Source organism: Trachurus trachurus, assembly GCF_905171665.1.
Source record: "Trachurus trachurus genome assembly, chromosome: 17".
Lineage (NCBI taxonomy): Eukaryota > Metazoa > Chordata > Actinopteri > Carangiformes > Carangidae > Trachurus > Trachurus trachurus.
The window spans coordinates 34,293,464-34,306,718 of NC_139900.1; the positions used below are offsets into that span (position 1 = coordinate 34,293,464).

Sequence of the window (13,255 nt, forward strand, 5' to 3'; positions counted from 1 at the left end):
CGGCCGTTAGAGAAAAACAGTGATTCTGCCACAGGGTGAAAACTGAAAGACTCAAATCTGTGAGGGGGAGTATAGCAGCGCTGTTCGAGCTCTTGTTAGGATACAGCTGGAAACACATCATAGCATAGCAGCTGCTCATTCGATTATGAAAGGAATATTGCTGTAAGAACGTTCAAAAATCCACTGCTCCTGTTACTCTATAATTAAATTTTTACATTTCCCAAATGCAGCCTAACTTACACAGGCAATTAATTGAGGGTAACAGCAAATAAACTACTTTGAGGACACACGTGAGTTGCTGACTAATTTGAACACGCTATGTAAAAGGCCAGGAGGTGGACATCATCCGGTCTAACAAGTATTATGAGCAAATGTCAAGCAAATGTTAGTGTGAGGGGAATTTACAATGGTGGCAGTCAACCTGGGGCCTTGGTATGGAAACAGAAATGTATAAAAAATAAGGGATCAAAAGAGAGTCAACAGTATAGAGTCTGTGATTTAAAAGCTGTTTCATGTGCAGAACTTCAATCACGGGAGAATTATCATTCCCTCTGTGCTCAAAGCGTTGTTATCCCATAGCTCCCATAATAATCAGTGGTAAGTGATGTGGTATAAGCTTTGGGTGTCCTACCTCACAGTAGCTTGGGGTTAATTAAACTGAATGAATTACTGTAGTCATATTCATGTAGAGGAATGCAATCACTGGCAGCATTTTCAGTTGCAGCAATCCTTTCCCGGGGTGTCAAAATTAATCCCTCTCCCTTTTGTAACATCAAACTACCAACACATTCGCTCTCATCCCAGATAGATCCCCTGCCTACATCCCCTTTTGCCCATCACTTGTTCCTTCCCTTTTATTAGGCTACACCAAGCTTGCCAATTAAAGCCAAGTAATGCGCGCACAGGATGCTTTTGTTCTTCAATATAAAAGTGTACAATTTCCCAGGAATGTGTTTCGGAGCAGCCACAATATGTAAAACATGTATCTAAATGTAATTTCCATAGAGGTGCTAATGCAGCCGGATTATTTGAACCCTTATGTGCTGTTATTTCACATTAAAAGTCGATGGAGTTTTATTTTGAAAAGTATTAGCAGGAACTGAAGTTTTATTAACGCCGTCTTAACGTCATTCTCTACCGATCTCTCTCTCTCTCTCTCTCCTCACACTCACAGTATCCAGTGACTGTCTCTCGACCTGCCCACAACCCCTCGCGCGCCCGGCCAGCTGAGAACATCCTCGCGCCAGGGAGGTGATCCAGGATTTGAAGAAGAGCAGAGGACGCGTCGCGAGGACATCACCCACGAAGCTCGACCACCATGCAGACTCTCGGGGTCCCTTTTCTGCTGCTTTGGCTTATTTGGGGCCATTCCTGCGCTGTCGGCGGAAAAGGTAGGCACCTGAAAAGAGGAGAAGATGAGAGAGAAGAAGAAGAAAAAAAAAATCAAGTTGGCTTCGAAATGTTTGTCTGTTTTTTCCGTGGTTGAGTTGCGCAAGTTGGCGAGGAGAGCGCTGACAGTCTGTCCGACAACTTCACTGTTTCTTTTGGCTGTTTTAAAGCGAAGTTCTGCTGAATAGTTCATGAATCGATATGTTTTTATTCCGGGGGAACTGTTTACCAACTGAGCGGCCAATTATCGGCACAGGTGTTTAGTTTGGGGGGAAGTTACGGCTTTGTTTTACCAGTTAGTAGCCCACGTCGGCAATGAATCAGGTGTTTCCATTGTGTGTGTGTGTGTGTTATGTTTGTCATTTTAATTGATAGAATATTGTAAAACACAATTTTCATAGTGTTTTCAATTGATATATTAGCCTACATGAAACAATTAAAAGTAGGAACGAGGAAATAAAACTAATAGGCTACTATATGTTCTGGTCATTTAGCATAAAAAACGATTGTTAATTAGATTGATCATTGATTATAATTTTTATTTTGATTAAGTGGCTAATGATTTCAAATCTGATGACAAATCTCAGTCTCATTCTAACTTAGCCTACTTAACATGCTAGGAACTCATGGCCTATGTATGTAGTCTGTATGTAGCCTATGTATGTCAACGTTATTAAAGGGGTTAGTGGGGAAACTCCTCTCTCCGTGGATCCCTTACATGCTGTTTGCTTTTGACGTGATTAGCACCATAAACACGACATTTATTGAGTCTATCAGTGGTTACGTCCATGGCCATGATTAGCTGGTTGGCCAGTGATCTGAAGATGATTTCTGTCTTTGATAATCGATTAGTGCTCGGGGAGGGCAGCCATGGTCAGGGCGTTGCATTCAATCATATCCTCACTCTGTGATATATCCTTCTCTCCCTCTCTCTCCCTCACACACACATAATCAAACACACACACACACAGACTGGTGTTGCCTGTGAAGGGCAGCGGTGGTTTACAGTGGTATTAATTGGGTCTCTGGAGTCAGAGTGCTGGGCTGACTGGCTGTCTACACTCAACCAAACATTATCATTATTTTCCCTGTTTTTAAAAGACCTCCATATGGCCAGGAGCCAGAGGCAAGGCTAACTAGGTTTAGATTAACTCTAGTTTCCCTCAGAGGCTTAAATGACTCATTCAATTTTCAAAGGTGAAATGATGTGTAGACTGCTTTGTTTGTTATATAGACTATACATATATGTATACAGCTGGTATTAGCTGTGCAATGGCTGAATTGGCTTAAACTCAGAAAAAAACACCCAATGTTATTCCCAAGATTTCAAAAGACCTGGTATTGTTGTTATGTAAAGCCATTTTCTCTTAATGTTTGAAAAGGAATAGATCAAGGCCGCTGTGCTGGCTGGATGTTGCCGTGCTGCATTAGAGGGACGCAGAGAGGGCGTTATTTGTTATTTGTGTGTGTGTGTAGATTTTGTGTTTACAAGCTCCACAAGCTCAGCAGAATACAGTATACATGAGACAAAGGCTCGCTGATGAACACCTTCACTGAAGTTAAGAAGTCAGGAAATAGACCACAGCAGATGAATGCCAAAGCACACACAAGACTGAGAGGATTTGAGGGGCGCCGAAAGAGAGAAAACAGGGGGAAAAAAAAAGAATCGAAAACAAGATCAGATTTATGGGTGTCTTTTCAACAGAGCCGTCGAGCTGCATTATCCTCGCCGGAACATAAATCGTGAAAGCGATGTGGAACGCAGAAGCATAACTCAGGTTTTCCTCTTCTGTGCAATGACTGGTGAAACAATGTCTGGCAGGAACTGCTCTGCCCGTCCTGAAGTTGTTTTCCTCTTTACTGTCATTCATGCCCTTTCTATTCTTTTTCCTTCCTCTATCTTCTCACTGCTGTTTTTCTCTCTCTCTCTTTCTTCCCTCATCTCTGCATCACTCTTCGCGGCTCTGCTCTGTTGAGCTGATGGCATTCAGAGGGCAAATGTCAGAGAGAGAAAGAAGTGTTTCGTCATTCTGCCTCTCACTTCATATGGCAGGCTTGAACAGTCATCAGTCTGATTTCCAGAGTTGCTGCGCGCCGTCTCTCCAAAGCCATGGATTCAATTCCAAAGTTTTATTGTTTTAAGTGAGGTGTATAAATGGTGAAGTAGTTTTTTTTTCTGTCTTATTTCTCCTTTTCTCATCTGGGATTGTCAAATTCTTACTCAATCCTAGGTACTTCTCCACAGTTAACCGTAACCTGCCCTGCTTTTTTCTTTCTCCACCACTGCTCTTGCTTTCCTTCACCTCTCCACCTCTGCCCTTCTGCCTTCTTGGCAATGCTCAGTTTTTGTTTTCTAATGGCTTGCCAACGAGAAGATATTATGTGTTACAAAAAAGGAGAAAAGAGAAAGAGAGAGAGTGTGTGTGTGACTTGTGATAGTGGGCCATTGTGTTGAAATAGACTGATTACCCTTGTGGTTTGTACTGGCATTTATATGTGTGTGGAGGAATGTCAGGTCTGTGTGCTGCTGGAAGTATATGCAAATGAAGGCCGATATGCAAATGAACGTCCTAATTTGGATGTTAATTACTCAGCACGGCTAATTATAATATGTCTGATGAGGCGTAAGGTGGAGGAGAGGAGTGAAATGCAAGAGCTGCCATGGCATGATGTATGTGTGGTGATGAGAGACCGAGTGTTTGTTGTGTGTTGTGTGTTGTGTGTGTGTGTCTGTGTGTTTGTGTTTAGGGCTGTGCCTGCGCCACTATAACACCAGCTGCTCCAATGGCCCCAGTGGGGCTCTCTGGTCAGCGCTGCTCAATATGTGGTGGATAAACATTGCATGCAGTGCTGACTTCTGAGAGACACTCACTCTCTTCCCGCTGCTCTCTGACTAATGTGTGCACAGTGCACACACACATTCACACACTACCCTTTAAAACTATCCTAGTAAACACTTTTATAAATTTCTTTATAAAGATGCAATATTCTCCCCTTGACGCTCTGCCAGGTGGCCATTTGTGGGTAAATGAGTGACATGGTGCTGTGGAGAGAGTGAGTGAGAGAGGAGGAATGGTACTGTAATGGGAGTGGAAAGAGGCAAAACATGGGACTTATCGTATTATAAACCTTATACAATGTGTATGGCATATAAATCATTTTATGATTGCTTTTTTTATCATATTTTTTCATGATATCCTTAAAATATCCCTGATATATGAGATGTCAATAGTTAGAGAAGTGGGCGGAGAGAATTGACCAACTTGAACGTGCTATGAAGTAAGTTCAGCATTCACCATGGATAATAATCTGGCTTAACTGGACCCAGCACTGACCATACTCAGTAACCTGCAGCTCTCTCATTTAGTCCTGGGTTGTATTACCTCTCCAGCTCTGTGTGTGTGCTAATGTGAAAGAGTCTTCATCCCCAAGCATCACCACCATCAGGAAGCCCGCTGGATTAAAGAATAATTGTTCAACTAAAGTGGAGCAACAAAACGTATAAGATACTTATGCTATAATATATTTATTAAACATGGTGATTGTCAGTCCAGGGTCAGCTGATGGTGTCGCCAAGCAACACAAAGTATTGTAGCCCTTTAGGCAAATGCTACTAATGATGGATATTAAAATTGACAGTTAAAATCTCAGTCCAGTTCTCCCTGAAGAACAGAAAAGCTGTATGCAGCTTGAGTGTGTGATTTTATATTGATGCAACACAATACAATAGGTTGTTGCACCACAAACTGCATTTTTATTTACATCTGCCCCGAGCTAGATCACATGCTCATATGAGCATGATCGTTTTCTCTGGCAGAGTAATCTTAACCATATCCTGTAGTGTCTGATGTGCCATTATATTTAGATCTTGTAGTGTATGCAGTGTTGAGATTATCAAGAAGATAATCTGCCAAACTTTTGTGCGTCGAGTCTGATTTGAACATCAGCTAGGACGTTTAAAGTCTCCCGTAGTCTGAGCTTGGCTGAAGAATATATCAGGATGCCCAGGGGAAGCGTAACTTAATTCATCATATCTCTGTTGTGATTAAAAAATGAGTTGGAAGTGTTACAGAAGCTGTGGGTCATGGAGCAGTCAGCTCTCTGTTTGTCTCTTGGCCAGCACTTTTTCTCTTACACTTTTGCATCTCATTTGTAATACATTCACTTTTGGACTTACTTAGCTTGTGTTCTAGCTCCTTTCCTTCGTTTAATATCTGCATTTCCACTGTGCATAATTACTGACAGAAAGTAGTAGCTTTCCTTCGCCTGCTGTCAGGGAAAAGACAGAAACAAATAAGAAGAAGTGGATTTTCTACTTTTTTAAAGACAGGAACAACTGCACTGTTAAATATTTACCAGACATGATAGCATTCGGTTGGCATTGTTTTTATTTTGTGATTGTGATTGTGTGTGTGTTTGTTTGTGTATGTGTGATAATGCTAAAATGTGGTTCTGGAGACATCTACTGTAGTGGGAACAACCACGGAAGCCGTTTTTTGAGTATTTTGTATTTGTGGACAGATGGATGAGGATGAAATCTAGATGAAGTCCAGCTTGACGACAGGTGTGGTCCAACCTGTGAATACTGAGAATAAGCGAAAACGTGGTGAACATGCTGACAATGTGTTGTGGTGCGGGCGACCAGAAAAAAACATTTTGTTTATGAATCCTGTAATATAGTTTGTTGTTTGGTTGGATGATTTCTGTAACACTGAATGTTACTGATTTTTCTGGACATTCAGCGTTTGACGTTTTAGAGGATTTTGGCACTGGTTGCGTGTCTTCATATTAAAGCAGAAGTAAGCGGAATGTTTGTGTTAATATAAGTCTTAAATAGTTGTATCTTCCGACAGCAATCACTTCTATAGAGTGTTTGGTCTGAAACACGGGTCTGTCAGTCACTCTGCTCTGCTCTGAGCCCAGGAGAAAACTTTCCTTGTATCCTACAACCTTTATCCAATGAGGAGAGAGAACGGCATAAAGGGGCAGTCCTCTCTGTGTGTGCAGCAAAGGGATGCGCGTGAATGTGGTGACGTGGGGACGAGGACCAATAGATCCATGACGAGGGTGGGGGCTGCTAACTCCATCGGCTGACAAGAAGTTAGCCAAAACGACCGGATCGCTTACTTCTGCTTTAATATAAAATCTAATAAAATGACAACACGCCTCATTTGTGAAGGATTTTTGTGGCTCAGTGACATAAACCATAGCCTCCATTCATTTTCTTCATTTTGTAATGTATGAATACTGTTGCTTCAGGTCCAAGATCTTTCTAAATCTCAAGTTATATCTAATATTATTTTTTTACCAAAGAGGCTCAGTGACTCAGTGGTTTAGATCAACAAGCACGATAAACACATTGCAAAGGTTGCCTGAAATGTAATCAGTTCACACATTCACCTCATACCTGTAACGTAACAACAACAATGGCAGACCTTCATCAGGTCCCGAGGAATACCGCAACTGAAAAGCGTCCACATACAGCAGCATCCATCAGCATTTGTTCTGGCACTTCTGACTTCTCGTGTTTGGAGTTTGTTTACAGTGCATGATCTTTTCCACTCTTTCCTATTTTCAAACATTCTGGCATATGTAGCCTACTTCAACGTATCAGAAAAACGCAGGCACTGTATGGCTGATGTGCACACCTGAATATTTGCTCATTTATCGCAAGTGATATCGTCATCGCCATATTGAACAGTGTCATTGCACATTGAACAGTTTAAAGTAGTGTCAGCAGTAAGTACAGATCCCAGGGCAACTAAGGAGGACGTTCAACGGCTCGGAACTTCTGATGATTTGTATTAGTGTAATATTGTCTCTTAAAGTGAGATATTATTTCAGCCCTCAGATAAGAATGCAAAACTGCGAATATTTAAAATGGCATCTTCTCAGTTAGTGTTCGGTTGACTAGAGCAATGTTCAACAGCAACTTACGGACTTAGGCGCTGTGCTCCGACTGTCCCACGCGCTGGTGTCATTGAAGTGTTATCTATTGTCTCTATGCACACAGGCCTAGCAATCCTTTATTAAACAATAGACCGCAGTCTGTTGTGACTTGTGATAAAGCCTCAAGTTATGAAGACATGCACCGCTGCGCACTGTTTTAATTATAATTCCAATACAAACTTATTAGCCTGCTGTGTATTTGTACACCTAATAAAATGTGTTAACATTGCAGTGTGTGTTCAGTTCCAACCGAATATAATACAGGAAACACACGCTGCAAAAACACACACGCGTGCACACACAAAGCTCTTTTCATGTTACCCCCGAACTCGATTGAGTCATCTCCTTCATCTCCCTTTCAAGTTGTCCTGTGTGGGTCTCTTGTATAGTCACTCCAAAGCCTGACTATACGCTTTGAAATGGCTTTTATATTAGATTTTTTTTATTGCTTCTGATTCCCTCCTGAAAGAGCCATGTATTTTCCATCGTGAAATATGATTCTAGAGATGTTTTACAGGTCTGGGCGAATATTGGAGAGGTGGGCTACAAAGTGAAACTACACAGTGTAACATCACAGGTGCTGTGGCAAGTCATGCCAAAAGAAAGTCTTCTAAGTCTTCTAATACTTTTCCTACAAGGTGACTGAAAAAGAACTCATTTTTAAGACCACAAAGGAATACCTTGAGAGGAGACAGTACATGACCCTATACTGTACGTGTAACAAAGAGACAAGGAAAACAGGGTTTGTGAGGTTTGGAGGCATGTGTGTGTGGCATACAGGGCCGTTAATTGGATTTACCCACTTATTTATGGGTATGTGTTGTTGCACTTTGCTTGTATCTTTAGATTCCCATCAGCAGTTTATTGGATTTCTGTGTGTTTTTCAGCCGAATCGGCATTCATGTTGCCGGAGAAGTCGGTGCAGGAACACGGAAGCGTCAGAGCTCCCATGCTCGGTAGTAGTTGCAGTGAGCCGCTAATCCTCGCCGTATAATCACACCGTCAGTATTTCTCTCCCGTTTCCGACCTGGACCCCAAAATGCATTCATCCTCCATCCTTTTTTTTTTGTTCCTGAACAGTTTTTTCCCCTTCTTCTTTGGATCATTAAGGAGTTTTTTTTTCTTCCTCTAATAAACTGAATGAACTGGGTTTGAGGACTTTTGCATTAGACTTTGATTATTAAAATACAGACTTGCGTTGAGCTCTAAGTGCTTTTGTTGATTGTGTTGATTGTGTGGTGCTGGTTTTTATTATATGAGGGATACACAGTGAAGTTTGTTGCCTTTGTGTGGTTTTGATGTGTGTGTTTGAAAATTGTGTGTTGGGTTATGTAATTTAAAAAGGGGAAAAATATCATGTCAGGAGAGACATGTGGCTGGCATCCCAAAGGTAACCCCCCCCCCCCCAACACTCGCTCACACACAGGAGATGTAACATTACCCATCCCTAGACAATATTTTTTATTTGTGTGTGGGGTCACTGGGGGTCTGGAGTCAAAGAGATGTAACAAACAGTTTGATTTAAGAAGACTATGATGAAAATAAAAATATTTCTCTCCCCCCGTTTTACAGCAGAAAAACATAAAAGTAAAAATTACATATAATGGCTTGTATTAATTTAAAATAAATCTATATGTCTCCTTCCATGTTGAAAGAGAACTTGTGAGTGAGTGAGTGGGGCCACGTTTGCAGGCAGATGCAGAGTGAGAGTGGGGGCGGGGTGTGAGAGAGCACAGATGCAAATATTGGCACGGCTTTATGGAAGACATACAGTGGGTTATGTAACGCAACATCAAACTATATTGATGCATCAGGTCTGGTAAAGAAATGTGGAAATTTCTAAGATCCAGTAATTTTTCCTCCAAACTCTGTGACATTTTTGTCAATATCTCAGGAAATAATTCATGGATTTTGACATGAAAAAAATCAATTATGTTGTTGAGATCTAACACTTAGTACGGTTTGGTGCAGATCCAGATGTTAATTTGCATCTCACAGCCATGTGGGATTGTTTAGCCTTGGCAGAGGAACACACTTTTTTCAGCGCCTCTGTAGTTATGACATCATTGAGGGAACTGTAATGTTAGGTAACTGCCTATTGGTGAATGTAACCGTCCGTAATGATCATGTAGCTCCTCAGGAACTGAAGCTATCACTTTGTCTTATTCTGACAATCAAACTGTCACAACACAGTATTTAAGATTAAGCGGGCTGTCTGCAATTGGAACAGCATCATAATCAGCAGCTCTGCTCACTTAACTCAAGTCTCTGCAAATAAATGAAAAAGCACAGTAGAATCCACCTTACATCCATCTGTAATATTGTGTATAAAAATCTAATGAAAGTAATAATGTTAAGCAAGCTGCCTCTGTTCATTTTCATTTATCTATTTATTTTCATTGAAATATGTTGGTGTGTTTCAACACGGAAGCTCACAGAGTCAGCTATGTTGTTAAACAGTCCAGCAAATCATGTATTTATTCAGCTTCATCTTCTCAGTTCAAATTTCATCCGACAAAAGGATTAAAAAAAAAACATATAATAAAACACAGCAGACAACAGGGCCACCAGTACGTTTACAAAACGCTTGGAGACATGACACTTCTTCTATAGCGACAATGGCACATATACTGACAGGTTGTCTCAGGAACTGGGCAGTGAAGTGCTGATGTGACCACTGGTCTGCAGTCGGATGATCAGTTCATCTTCAAAAATGCCCAAACACATTTCCAAAAAAACATTTAAACTTAATGAATTTATATGATAGGAATTTAAAAGTGCAATTTATTTCAGCTCTGAGTCTTCCTCTGAGTTGCTGCTGATGTTACCATTTGATGTTACCAGATTGAGAACAGCTACAGATAACACCTGTTTAGTTGATTGTCATCCTTGGATTCATGGCTTTCTATAAAAATATGGGTTACTTAAAACTGACATATATTTTTCAATTAGATTATTAAGAGAATGGATTAATAATATTTTGGCATACTATGCTTTTTATACCATATATGGTTATTTTTGTATGTGCCATTTAGATGAGTTGATCAGACAAATCACTATTTGTTTTCCTTCATTCATTCAGTATAAAACCAACCTCCCTTTTCTCAAAATATGTTCATCCGTCTGGTGAGCTGAGTGATTCGTAGGTGCAACCTCTCTGCATGCATGTGCAGACTCATGCACGCTGTGTACCTGAAGCTACTCGCTGCTCAAGAAGAAAGGGATCACAGCAGGGAGCGTATCCTCAACAAGAAAGGGTTTAATTGTCATGAATCATCTGTCAGTAGAGTTATCTCTGTTTCTCTCTGTGTATCTTCCCGTTTCTTCATCTGTGATTCACCCTCTATCATCCCACCTGTCTCTGCCTATGTCATTGACTTTGCCTCGCTATTCTTTCCCCTCCTGGCAGCAGAACATACGTTTGTGTGTGAATATCCCTGTTTCTCCTCTCAGATCACGTTCATATTTTCATCTTCCCTTCCCTTTGTAAAGCTGCATGCATTTGAGTCATTGAGACATTCCTGTGTCCAAAATCTCTCTCTGTGTGTGTGTGTGTGTGCGCATGTGTCTTTGTGTGTTTTTGACCAAAATCCATCTTAGCAACTTATCATCTCCCAAAAAGCCCACTTGAGGCACCTGCTAATTAGGTGGTTTATGAGCGTGGATTTACATGTATAACGTGATGTTATGTTGTAAAGTAATGAATATATTACAGGTAAATTAAAAGGAGAGTTGTTTTCTTGCCTAAAAACAGATCATATATCTTTAAAAAAATATTATTATTTTTTTTTCAAAACAACCTAGGCAGAATTTCTATTTAACTCTGTTTTCTTAATTTCCTAATTTAATTTTCTCCTGAAAATGATGTTCTCTTTGATGGAGTAGCAAAGGAATATATTTTCTTTGATTAAAGTCTTGTCATGTGCCTGACATACTTAATGAATCCACACTGAAGTTGGCAAAGTGTTAAAGTTATGAAATAAATAATCATATGCCGCAATGAGTAATGGGCAGTATTTCTTTTGAAATATTCTTGTGTGGAGATGTTTGTTATTAAATTAAAAATGATGGTCAGAGACCAGTGGGAATAAGAAAAACTGGTTTATTTTATACTATTTCTAAACTGCTGGGTCCGTAAGCACAAAAAGCTGTCCTTCTTCATCTTTCTTCATTTGTGTTGTGTCTTCTTTCTTTAGTGCTCTTCACCTTGCCCTTGCTCCTCAGTTGTCATTATACGAAATATAAAGGCACATGAAAAAACACTCTCTAGTTTAAAGGAAGACATCGATAATTTGGTCTGGCTGCAGAAGTTGAACACACAAATGTCATGTCCATTAACAAGTGACTTCTCTCCACATAACAAGTACATGCATTATAGTCCCAGATCCATGCTTATTTATCCACTTAGTACCAAGCAAATAAGACTCTGTTGTGGTTAATCACCTGCACAAATATTGACTTTCCCAAGTACCCAGTAACCATAACAGGAAGTGCTCTCCAGAGACTTAATGACCTAATTCATTATCCATAGTTTTTCAAAAGCTTCAGAACACTCAATTTTTCTGCTTTTCATTTGGACTGCAGTAGTGAAAACCTTAAATTGAAAGTCAAACTGCTCAGGGTGAAAATAGTGTTCTGGGAAAAATGCTGTAAATTATAATGTCATGAAAAACAAGCATTTTCATGGATTAGGACACTGGTTTACGTCGGCTTTCTTGCAGCATTGAAAATATAAAGTTGTGAAAATTAGTACAATCAATTTCCACAGGTGCCCCAACTTTTATTAATGACTTATACAAACTGTGTTGTTTCACTCTCATTGCATTAGGTGCATTATTAGGACACTACTGCACTGGAGAATGGTGAGAATTGGTCAGTTGTCCATCCTACAAGAAGATGTTGATACAAAACATTAGAAGACGAGAACCAGGCAGTGGCTTGATTGAAGAGCAGCACTGTCTCCAGACTCGAGTCAAATGTGATTTAATTGAGCATTTGAGATTTCATGATTCATTATTTGTTTGCTTTCATCTCTATAATCTATTGGCTGTGTGTTTTTAATTTCAGAAACACTGAAATTTCAGTTATTAGTGGATGAATTATGGTGTTTTCAAACTTTGGAGCAGTAGTGTTATTTTTTTGTGTGTGTACTGTACACACATGAGAGATGAAGTGTGGGCATAGGGCTTATGAGGCCATTTACACTGTATTCCCACGAAGCGACTACACGCAATTGTGAGTCACCTAGCACACTGCCTGTTTCCCTGATCCATAAATTTGGATGCGTCAGAACAGAACCTCTATTTCTGTTTTGTAATTTACTCCCCCGCTTCTATTTGTTTTTTCCCATTTGCCGTGTTTTTGATGTATGGTCTGTTGTTGCCCTCAGACTCACTTGCTCCTCCTCCTCTATACACTCTTCCTATAGGCTCGTCTGACCTCTCAGCTCAAACTTGTCTGCTGAGGTCACTCTGCTGTTAGTTTTCCTCTAAGCTGTTTAACTCACACTCACACAAACACCTTGCTTTTCTTTCTTTTCTCTCCACAATACCGCCCTTTTTCTGTCTTTGTCCCCGAGGACTGAGCAGTACTTTACCATCCAGCGCTCTGCTCTTGTGTCAGCACAACCACATTTCCCATCAAGTTCACGTCACAAGAGATGAGTTTTAATTTTTACTTACTCTGGTGTAATGACATTTTCTGTTTATTTTATTCATAGTCCACAGATTTTGCTATTACAACTCTGTTCTCTGTCAGCAAAAAATCCTATTAATCTTTCTGCAGGTTCAGCATTGTTTTTGCGCAGCCTGATAATGGTGCTTACCCGGGTTTTTCGAGCTCATTATCGTTAATCGATTGACATTCGTCATCCCAGACGCAAAATGAAACATCCCTTTTATCACTGGCTTTGTGCATT

At 40.3% G+C, this 13,255-nt stretch overlaps 1 protein-coding gene across 1 annotated transcript in view; it reads left to right on the forward strand.

Moving 5' to 3' along the window:
• Window positions 1-1,268: 1,268 nt before the first annotated feature.
• Window positions 1,269-13,255, forward strand: part of clstn2a (calsyntenin 2a) — a gene marked incomplete at its 3' end in the record, with an annotated part of 161,140 nt that continues 149,153 nt past the window's right edge. The window contains exon 1 of the mRNA XM_083990879.1: window positions 1,269-1,391. Coding sequence (XP_083847005.1) covers window positions 1,319-1,391 — 73 coding nt within the window. The 5' untranslated portion in view covers window positions 1,269-1,318. The remainder of the gene's footprint in view (window positions 1,392-13,255) is intronic.